This window comes from Amphiura filiformis, chromosome 2 (genome assembly GCF_039555335.1).
Source record: "Amphiura filiformis chromosome 2, Afil_fr2py, whole genome shotgun sequence".
Classification (NCBI taxonomy): domain Eukaryota; kingdom Metazoa; phylum Echinodermata; class Ophiuroidea; order Amphilepidida; family Amphiuridae; genus Amphiura; species Amphiura filiformis.
In genome coordinates this window covers 57,740,413-57,752,317 of record NC_092629.1, presented here as the reverse complement: position 1 = coordinate 57,752,317, position 11,905 = coordinate 57,740,413, and the positions used below count along the sequence as shown (strand labels likewise).

At 38.0% G+C, this 11,905-nt stretch overlaps 2 protein-coding genes across 4 annotated transcripts in view; one reads left to right on the top strand and one right to left on the bottom strand.

Moving 5' to 3' along the window:
* Positions 1–5,510: 5,510 nt before the first annotated feature.
* LOC140141631 (uncharacterized) lies at positions 5,511–8,155 on the top strand. The gene is made up of 2 exons (XM_072163545.1): positions 5,511–5,624; positions 5,849–8,155. The coding sequence occupies exons 1-2, from the start codon at positions 5,511–5,513 to the stop codon at positions 8,153–8,155; spliced, it is 2,421 nt and encodes an 806-aa protein (XP_072019646.1).
* A 190-nt stretch (positions 8,156–8,345) lies between these two features.
* LOC140146442 (epoxide hydrolase 1-like) overlaps positions 8,346–11,905 on the bottom strand; it is a 30,206-nt gene continuing 26,646 nt past the window's right edge. For 2 of the 3 annotated variants that reach the window (XM_072168296.1, XM_072168295.1), the window contains exon 6: positions 8,347–9,467. In XM_072168296.1, the coding sequence (XP_072024397.1) occupies positions 9,202–9,467 (266 nt within the window). In that variant the 3' untranslated portion in view covers positions 8,347–9,201. Of the gene's footprint in view, positions 9,468–11,905 lie in introns of all 3 variants that reach the window. The other variant, XM_072168294.1, reaches the window with a different exon arrangement.

Here is an 11,905-nt window from a genome sequence, read left to right as displayed (position 1 = left end):
ACCTCACTCGACTCCAACTCCAGTTTTTTTAAACCCCAATATGTCCAACTTTATGGATATTTTGTAATTCACTCCACCTCAATTTGGGCGCATTTCATTTCGACATTTGAAAAACCCGCCTACAAATTTATGTTTTTGATCGAGAATAAACATCTTTAAGGTAAAGGGAAAATGAAAATAACAACAAATAATGTTACTTCTACTTAAACAAGACCAAGGACAACAACACTTTGGGTGCTCCATTTTATTTCAATACCAATGAGGTTTAGAAAATGGCAGTTGTTCCAAATCTACCTTACACAGAGTGAGCTGACATTCAAATTTTAGATGTCTCTTGGACAAACATTAAAATTGGGTATCGCTATAAACTGTGTCATAAAAACAAAACGCTAAAATAATGCTAATTCCTTCATTTTTTCACACAATATCACTAATGGATATGTTATTAATAAATTGTTTTAAAACTTTAAAGGTTCAACTCGGTTCTTAAATAAAAATTGATTCTTTTCTCTATTGCACTTTTTTTGACTCGCCCTGTAGCATGTCAAATGCTATCTACTGAAGACAAGAGCACCAATGGTGCTGTAGCTCAATTGTTTCGGGATATATGTGACGTGTCATGTCAAAAGGAGACACTTTTGGGCAGGATAGTAAATGGAGAAATAGCCAAAAAACTGCCCGTGGGTGATTTTTTCACAATTTGGGTTTGTCGCGAATTTGTGATGTTATTAATGTTAAAAATATTGTCTGATAGTTTCGGACCGGAATATAACTGGCATCTTGTATTTTTTTAGACATTTTTCAATGTAAATCCTACTCTCAACAGTGTCAATAATATTTTTAAAGGACGATATCTCAATTTCCAATTTTATAATACCACAACTTACCAACTCAATATCTTCACTTAGGAATGTCCGATTTCATTGGGGAAAATGGCATTGTGGAGCAAAATATCTCTACATTTAAGATATGTACAAACCTCAAAATTGATAACCTGCCCAAAAGTGTCTCCTTTTGACATGACACGTCACATATAGGCATGTCATTGGAACTAATATATAATTATGTTACTGGCATCATGGTATTGTAGGTGCATAATATCACAACTTATTGTTGGTTACCATATTCAGCATTATTATTATGGACTGCGTATTTACCTAAATAGAAACAATGAATAACAAGAATTTGTACTATAAACTTATTTTGTCACCAAAGGCAGACTTGTACCCGAGTCCAGCTTGTCCGAGTCCGAGCCGAGTCGAGTCCAGTTGTATCCGAGTCCGAGCCAAGTCCGAGTCCTTTTGTGTCTGAGTCCGGACTCGAGTCCAAGTCCGGGGTGCCGAGTCCGAGCCAAGTCCGAGTCAACAAAAATAAGACGCGAGTCCGGACTCGAGTCCGGACTCGGTCAGAGTACATTCCCGGTGGGGGGGGTCATTAAACTTTAATGTGACATGTATCTGCCTACTGGCATTGCTTAGTAGAAGCCTATTTGTATAAAAATGGGTCATTGGGTAGGGGTAATTGGGTATAAAAATTTTGAAAGAAGGGGGTCATTTGGTATAACATTTTGAAAAAATGGATCATAAGAAATGGAGCAAAATTTTATATTTTGTTTCTAATTTTAAAATTTACAATACAAATTTACTGAAAAAAAGAAAATTTCAAAGATTCCACATAATTTTATGGCATTTTGATAATAAAATTACAGAAAAACAAGGTCATTGGTCAAAGGTCACTCACTACACCACACACCACTCTCCCTGTACACTCCCACCCTACCAAACCCCACCCCCAGTGCACCTCACACAGTTGACATTTCAAGGACTCAACCCAAGTCAACCAACCAGCCATACCACACAATGGTACATGTAACTCCTGAAGGTAAAATCTACATGTATCAGATCATCAGATCACCTGTATCAGACAGCAGTCATATGTGGGGATATTTGTGTGTGTGTGTGGCACACTACATGTAAACTCACCCCCACCCCCAGAGACTAGAGAAGCATACAAGTCATGTAAATGAATTGCAATGTATTCAAATACATTACATAAAAATAACATCATCATCATCGTCATCATCATCATTACCTTCGTCATCATCGTTATCATCATCGTCATAATAATAATAATAATACTAGCAGAAATTCACCATTAATTCTAAACATCTTTTCAAAATTGTCCCACACAAATGTGCAGTGCCAGTGAGTAGTGAGCACACACAAACTACAGCACCCTAGTATAATAGCCCTATGTTTGAGTACCAATTTACTGAGTGGGAGATGAGATGTAGTGCAGTGTGCATGTTTCTCTCTTTCAAGAGTTTTAATGGATTGGAAAGTTCCATGAAAGAACTCTTCGATATTTTTTATAGTGCAAATATTTAATAAAATTATGCATTTACGTATAGGATAATGGCCAAGGATTAGAACGTGAGTGGGTAAGAATGGCTGAGCCGCGGAGCGGCGAAGCCATTCTACCCACTCACGTTCTAATCCGCGGCCATTAACCGACTTAATACACACCTATGACGTCGCGCTATTGTTTTACCGCTCCATTATTTTTCACGAATGGAGTGTTATTGAAATAGGTTGCTCTTCACAAATTGATCAATTACTCATTGATGCCGGACAATACACTAATATAATGATCGTACTAAATTTTAGGTGCGAGTGCAAAAATAGTCCGACTCAGCTTTATGTAAAATTTCTATAGAAATACCCATCATATCACGATCCAGGTGTTTAGTTCAAATCATCCGTAACCACCTTCTTGAATTATAAAGATTTAAAATGTTTGTTACACAAATTGAATAAACGTAGATTCGTAAAATCAGTAAAGTGATTAGACCATCAATAGTTCTTTATGCCCACTTCTAATGTATTAACTGTTGAAGTAGTTACGTTTTAATAGGTCTCTATTTTGCATAATAAGGAACATTGGCAAAAAGGTCATATAGCATGTATAGGCTCATATGAAATGGTCATTACAGTTGTCAACCTCAAGAAAACTACACCTATCGCTATACCTGAGCAAAGATACTCTTCTCTGTGAATCGAGTTTATCTTGGATAATTTTGTGATGGAATCATTCCGAGGATATATATCGTTGATTCGCAGCAGAAGGACCAAAATCAGGTACGAAAAGGTACGAAAATTTTAAATGTACTACAACACATTTTACCTAGGCCTATTATTGTCCTTGAACTTTGTCGGAAAAAAACAAAACAAACTTCGCCGCCTTCGACGCGAAATAAAAGCCACCTCAACTTCCAGTCCCCTTCCGAAATCAAATGGAGCGTCCCTAACATTGTAATATTTAATTACCGTAAAATGGGGTAACTTCGGTAAGCGGGGTAACTTTGGTCGTTCAAATATATATTTTAAATGGTCATATTTCCGTACAGCAATATTGTTTTTAGTCATATTTGGTCTCAATTTGTTAAGAAATATATTTGGAAGAAGTCGCTCATGTCCAATTTCTTTGAAAGTTACGAAAATATTGGCATTTTGACCAAAAATGAGCATTTTTTACATTTTTTCAGACAAAATAAAAATCGATATTTGTGAGCAAGGATGCGTGCTTGCTTAATTTTGCATGGGGACAAATGTCACAAAAAACAAAACCTTGCCCATAAACAGCGAAGATCAATTTTTTTCATTTTCTTTTCTTCATGGAATGTAATACTCTGACCAAAGTTGCCCCAAATGCGGGGTAACTTTGGTCAGGCTATTTTCAACCCCTAGGGCACCCTTTCAAAATTATTCAAAAATCTTTTTCAACTTCAAGGTGTAGAAGGGAACCCTAACGTCATAAAAAAAGAGATAATTAGAAATGGTTTAAAAACTCTGAAAAGTGCCCAAAGTTACCCGTTTTACGGTATCGGATAGGCCTACTGATCGATGTAAGTAAATATTCAAGCATGCCAAAATACCATCAGATGAAACATCAGATATACTAATGACAAATAAAATTATACAGAAAATAGACCTACTGTGGCTTTTATCATTATTAAACATGCCCGAAGAGAACGATTTGAAAATAAACAGATTCATAGGCCTAAATACATTGATACAGAATGTGTATTATGTATAATTATGTAGCAATGTTGCCCAAAATATGACAAATTATATGTAGGGCCTAAGCCACTGAAAACGTATAAAAATATAAAGAAGGAAAAAAAATGTTATAAAAAACAGTAAGCGTAGAAAGAAAGGTCCAAATAAATAAAAGTAAAGGCCTACGAAGTAAAGCCTAAGTGAGGTAAAACACATCTTGCATAATAAGTACAACGTACTTAGCCAACAATTTAACCTGCCCGTTTTGATCTTGACTTACTTTTCACAGATTGCATTGTAAGGGCTCGGATAGCGACGTTTTTACGTATTTTGTTTGTGGCACCTAAGAGCAAATCAGACACATCCTGATATCAAATAATTTAGATTTTTATTAAATTCGCGATACAATACACATTTTAAGGCAAATTATTAAAAATTGATATTTTTGAAATTTAACAGTCCTCAAAGTAAATTGTATAAATCTAACGATATGCAGTAAATAGTAGGAAGTTGGGTTGAACAGCCGTCAATCATATGAAAATTGTGACCTTCATTATTAAAGATATAGATTTTTTCCTCAAAACACTAAAAAATGTAGGTCTTTTTGGAAACAAATGTATAAGTTCTATATGAAAGGTCAAATTTTCAATTGAGTCGGCTTTTCATCCCAGCTACATAGGCCTATAGTTTAATTACATATCATTAGATTTATAAAGTTTACTTCGAGGACTGTTAAATTTGGAAAAATAAAAAATATGAAATTTTAATAATTTGTATTATATCGCGAATTTCACAAAATCAAAATTATTATTATTATTAGATATAGGGACAATCCTCGTATTCAGCATGCAATTCGATATGTCTGATGTGCTCTCAGGTCCCATGACAATACTGTGCAAATGTTGCTATCCGCTTCCTCAATTTATTGTATTAATGAAAATCATTTTCTTCTTGTTTTTCGTATCATTGTTTTGCATGAATGAAGTGATGATAACAATACCGCACTTTTCGCAAATACTTGCTTTTCAAAAGTGCAATTGATATTAACACTACATTCGTAAATGCCAGTACTTTTTCCGTGAAAGTATTTGCTTTTCAGAGAAAAGAGAAAGGCATTTACGAATGGCGTGTTATTGTGATCATCGCTCCATTCGTGGAAAATAATGGAGCGGTAAAACAATAGCGCGACGTCATAGGTGTGTATTAAATGTAATTAATTATCAATTTATCAAGTTGATTTAATTAAAATCTAGTCAACTGGACTTACTATTTATTGACTGGCGACGTTTCACATCCTATCCTGGATGCTTCCTCAAGCCGTCTGATTTTTCGGCGGCGATTGGTCAGTGACCCGTGACGGGGTCACAGAACTGAGACGTCGAGGGATCTTTTGGATTGCAGAACTGTAGGCCCCCGCCAAGTTGTGGCGTAGACCTCCTCCTCTGTTCAGAGATGGCTCCTCCGCTTCACATAAACAGCCTCTTTCACACCTCTTTCAAACCACCGCGATTCTCTGTCCAATATGACAACGTCCTTGTTATCAAATGTGTGGTTGGTACTATTGAGGTGCGAATATACAGCCGAGTCTCCACAACCGGAGCTTGCTCTTCTATGCTGGTACATGCGCTTAGCCAGCGGTTGCTTGGTTTCCCCTATATATAAGTCCTTTGAGGAACTTTGAGAAAACGTCGAGGAAACTAGCGGACTATAGAAATCATCTACGGTTCAATTTGCGTTGCCTCCATTCAAACGTAACACCCCGCAGTTTATGGATTAAACCTCTCGTAAAGGGATACAAGGCTGAGAAAATCATAGCCAAAGCTCAAAAGGATTTATTAAACGAACGTGTTCGCCAGACGAATTTTACGATCAATGTCTTGAAAAATAAAGTGAGTGAGATTTCTGATAATTTGCGTGGCCGGTTACCAGGTGATGTTCATGATCGTGTGTCACAGTTCACGGCGCAGTCGCAATTGACACAACACCAGAAATCGAAAGAGAGACAGCAAAATAAATACGCAAGGCTGCAGAATTCTGCACCGTCTGCACGGCGGTCGAGGTCTGACTTGGACAAGAACTGGAGAAATAATGATGGATTACATCCAGATAGTGATTTAAAAGATAGATGGGTGAAGAACCTATCTAGTAGACCGCTCAGTGTTGTGGAGAGAGATGTACTCGCGAAGGGCTTGAATTATTCGGTAGCGCCGGATCGCATCCCCCATGTGGAATTAATAACAGCAACAGAGTCAGCCATTAAACACAACAATTTGGATACATCGACAGCGGACGAGTTGAGAACAAAAATATCATCGTGTTTAGTTAACGCTAAGGTTCCGAACTCTAACCTGAATAAAGAGCAACAGGAGGCTGTTAATTCGCTTGGAAAGGATAAGGACATCTTTATCTTACCAGCTGACAAAGGCAGGTGTACCGTTGTGTTGGATAAGGTTGATTATGACAAGAAAGTGAGTGAATTATTGAGTGATTCTAAGACCTATGAACTCCACAAAAGGGACCCGACCAGTGGATATAAAAAGAAAGTGATCGATTGTCTACAGCAGCTTGAGAAATCGGAGGTTATTGACAGACCCTTGTATTACAAATTATACCCGGGGGAGTCGGTTCCTAAATTCTACGGGCTACCAAAGATCCACAAACAGCACGCCCCCTTACGACCGATCGTAAGCAGCATAGACTCTGTTACCTACAATGTTGCTAAACACCTAGCATACATAATCGGTCCATTGGTCGGTAAGTCGCAACACCACATCGTTAATTCCAAAGACTTTGTTGATAAAATCAAGGACATTCAGTTGGAAGAAGGGGAGACTATTACATCATACGACGTGTCTGCCCTCTTCACATGTGTTCCACCGGATGAAGCCGTTGATGTTGTGAAGGAGTTTCTGATCAACGACAACACGCTAAGCGAAAGAACAAAGCTTAATCCTGATCAAGTGTGTTCATTGTTAGAACTTTGTTTGAACACTACATATTTTGTATACAATGGAAACTTCTACAGACAACGCCATGGCTGTGCCATGGGTTCCCCGGTTTCTCCGATAGTTGTGAACTTATTTATGGAACGCTTTGAACGCCGAGCCTTGGAGTCGTATACGGGTACAGCGCCATCGCATTGGTACCGTTACGTGGATGATACCTGGGTAAAGATCAAGGAAGATCAGCTTGTTCCATTTTTTGAGCACATCAACAACGTGAACCAACACATCAAGTTTACGCAGGAGGAACCGAAGGACGGAAAACTCGCGTTTCTAGATTGCCTCGTCAGTATCCAAAGTAATGGTGAACTGATCACTTCTGTGTACAGAAAAGACACTCACACGGACCAATATCTCCTATTTGACTCTCACCACCCATTAGTCCATAAACTAGGGGTTATCAAAACGCTATTCCATCGTGCGGACACTATTTCATCGAATGAAGACGCCAAGACCAAGGAACACAAGCATTTGAAATCTGCACTTGGTGCTTGTGGATACCGCAAATGGACATTTGAGAAAGCGCTTCATAAGCCAAAATCGCCAACAAAGGACGACGCTTCACATACTGCAACAGCAGGGGAAGAGAAACGACGACACAACGTCACCATCCCCTATGTGTCAGAGCTCTCCGAGAAAATTCGTAGAATTTTTAGAGGATACCAAATCCCTGTCTCCTTTAAGCCCACCAACACACTGAGGCAAAAACTTGTTCACCCTAAGGACAAAGTCCCGAAAGACAAACAAAATAATCTTGTCTACGCGATCCCATGTACAGACAATGGGTGCAAGGACTTATATATAGGGGAAACCAAGCAACCGCTGGCTAAGCGCATGTACCAGCATAGAAGAGCAAGCTCCGGTTGTGGAGACTCGGCTGTATATTCGCACCTCAATAGTACCAACCACACATTTGATAACAAGGACGTTGTCATATTGGACAGAGAATCGCGGTGGTTTGAAAGAGGTGTGAAAGAGGCTGTTTATGTGAAGCGGGAGGAGCCATCTCTGAACAGAGGAGGAGGTCTACGCCACAACTTGGCGGGGGCCTACAGTTCTGCAATCCAAAAGATCCTCGACGTCTCAGTTCTGTGACCCCGTCACGGGTCACTGACCAATCGCCGCCGAAAAATCAGACGGCTTGAGGAAGCATCCAGGATAGGATGTGAAACGTCGCCAGTCAATAAATAGTAAGTCCAGTTGACTAGATTTTAATTAAATCAACTTGATATTTTATTTACCTGGATGACTGAGAATATACACAAATATAATTATCAATTATTTCATTTTAAATGATAACAATGTACATGTAATATGATTCTTTTATTTTTATTATTTTCTTTGTTTTTCTTTATTTTCAAACACATTTTTTAGACTATTTCCTAGAGCTTGGACCTACAATCAAATTGAACTGGGACATTGATCATGTTTATAGAAATATTTAGTCAAATTAATTTACACAATTTGGTACATACATTATTACAAAAACACAAAACCCTGATGTTAGCAGAGGTCCATGATATCTTCGCAAGTTCTTTAATTTGACACCTCATGGACATGTATCTTGATAGGACATTATATAGTGGAGCTACATTTTATTAGTTTGCAGAATTTTCCCAAATTAAATATGCAAATTAGCTAATTAATATGATTAACATTTGAGTTTTTACACAGCCGTGAAGATTGGTGTCTATTCTATCTTTTATCTAGTTAATTGATGCCTTGAAATTTACTGACAAATGAGATTTGTGGTAATCTGCCACATTTCCATTTTAAAATCTGAATATTTTTGTTTCATTCATACACCTGAATTTCAGCCTTTTTTCACTTGGGATGTAACGATGCCAATAATGAGGTTTAGCCGTGCGAGTTGGGTACTTAAAGATCGCTTGCCTTAAATTCAGAAGATCCTACAGCGACTTGCCTTAACATTGGGCTACTTTGAGCAACCTTTTTGGCATATTTTTGGCAACTAAGATGAAGTGTGCTTTCAGAGCACCAGTAAAAATTGAATTTTTATCATAAAACCGGCTTTCTTTTTCTTTTCTTAATACGTCTTCGTAACTTCTAGCCTGTCCTGCTATCCGGTTGGGTTCTTGCAAAATGTTCTTCACAGCTATATAACTATAAGTATCAACAACTCACTCACTACTACCTAAAAACTCCCTCATGATGATGTTCACTATAACCGGTTCATCTTGTTGCACAAAATGACTTGCACCAGAGACCTTCTTTAGTGTTAAGTCTTTTACAAACTTGTTATGGCCGGGCAAGATATCTTTGTCAAAGGCCTTATCCTCTTCACCCCAAATAAGCAGCGATGGGGAGGTAACCACTGGGTTGTGACGCGGCTCAGCTGGATACCTCCACAATGCACGATAGTAGTTGATTGCAGCTGAGCTAGAACCTGCAAAATAAAAACGAAAAGAGAATTTCACAACAGATAATTTTGACTATTCGATAAATTGACAAATTAGTCAATTACTAAGTGAAAACTTAGTGTCCATTTTCAGAGCCACCTCTGACTTTCTCAAAGCTGGTATTGATGTAGGGGAGACCGGGGCGTGTCCGCCCTATTTTCTTCAATCTCGCCTAGAGAGGACAATTCTCATATTAGAAGGCTATAGTTTTTACATTTTTAAGCTGTATGCTATAGCTAAATACTACCACATTTGTAAGGACATTGAGCTTTCAGTAACGGCAGGAGAAGGGAAAATAAAAATCACGATGACAGGGCGGACTTGCCCCGCCCTGATAAAAAGAAAAGGTTATAATATTGCAAAACAATTATAAATTTAATGCAAACGTTTAGTAAAGGGTATATTAGGCACTCACTCTCTTCCAAAGAGTCTACTAAATTTATTGGAGGGGTATAATGTAAGCTAATAAATGTAGGGGTCCAAAATGAGCAAAACCTTTATTTACAACTTCGGCATTTATAGTTTTAGGGCATAAACGGTGGTATGAGTAATACTGATACCACTTAACTTTAAAAAATATGTTTGCATGTAGTTTTACTCTTAATTCTTACAGGTATTATTATCAATATTTTGCATAATTCGCCGATAGGGCGAATCCGCCCCGGGAGTCCGCCTGGGAAAAACACAGGGCGGACTTGCCCCTTCACATACAGGGCGGACTTGCCCCAACGCTACTTTTTTTCTTTACCTCGTGTTATGCCTACTAAACACAATATGTCGATCTTTTAATTGCATAATATGTTGGGCAAAACGTTCACCTTCCAAATAAATATAAGAATGGAAACCGTCTCTGCAAGGTCTTGAGATTATTACAATATTACTAAATTCAAAAATGTGAACTTCCTTGACTCAAAAACGTTTTTTGACGATAATTTCTGTGGCGAGAAGTGTCGGACTTTCTTGTTTTCTTGGGTACTTAGCTATGACGTGTGCCAGCTAATTACATCATCATTGTACTTTTCCAGCAGTCACGAGATCAGAAACATGGGGTGGGCGGACTTACCCCGAGGGCGGACTTGCCCCGGTCTCCCCTATACCTTAAGTTGACTGACAGGAAGATGCCTCACTCCTGGTAATGAGATTATACTTACATGTAGTCATAGTCAGCAGCTTTAAGCAGTGGATCATAAATATGACTCAGAGTGTAGACTCCTTCATCCCTGTTCATGGCTGCTCACCCAAGGCTCTTTTGAGGGATGCGAATCAAATGGGCTAGTTCAAGCTTGACTGTATAAATAGCCCATTAGGCCAAAAAATGTTGTTTGATTGTCTTCAGTTGCAGACCCTAATCAAGAAAAAAGGTGGTTTTTTTTTTGCTTGTTTTACTGTATAAAGCAATACCGGCCCTAATTTTGGAAATTCCAGAAAAAGTTGTTTTCAACATTTTTGACATCCTAAGAAACGTGTTTAAAACAGTTTCTTCACATTTCTAAACTGTTTTAAAAAACATGAATGAAGTGATATACAGTAGAAAAATATATATGACAATTCATAAAACAATTTTGGCTAAATAATATTCAGCATTTAGTAACTAGTAGTTTCACGCCTCACGGCGATCGTCAGACTATTGCTCTGTTGTTGTTATGATCCTTGATTACGGAACCGAAAAAATATACGCAAAGTAGGCCTACGCGGATAGGCCTACGCATAAAGACGCGTGGATATGAAGGGCGCACACCACTAAATAATTGTCCCATTGAAATACGTGTAAAAACACCAGTTTTATTTGCTCGTTTTGATGCCTTTTCGGCACATTCTGAGAAATTTAAGGATAACCAGTCGATTGCAAATCGATGAAAGTTTAACATATGTTTCAATGTATGGGTAGTCTTCCGTCTCGTTTTCCCGGTAGGAGCCGCTAAACAGCGCCCTCACTGTTTTTGACATGCTCTCATGACTGTAAACCCGTTTCTGCCCATTTTTTAGTACGCGGACCTATTTTCTCGATAATTATAAAAATGCGACTTTTTAGTGATTCAAATTCATGCACAGGCTTTACACTTTTATTTAAGCTATCATTCGCTACTCTTTCTGATTATTAGTCCAAAGAGCAGCCCATTATACCTCAAAAACTTTCTGTATTTTACCGGAACTCAGTAGGGTTGCACAAATGGCGCATTGATTTAGTGGTGTGCTCCCTTCAAGGGTTTCTGATGTTCATAAAATTTAATTCTTTTATCTTTTTCTTGAAATATAAAATGTTTTGAGTAAAACGCTCGAAACAGAATTGCTCTGTGACATTCACTTCAAGAGAAATCCCCTTTCAAAGTTACATGGTGGATTCCGAAAATAGGCAAATTTTCAACATTTTGACCATTCATGCTTACTCTTCTATATTTGCATTAAATTCCAATTCTCTAGATAG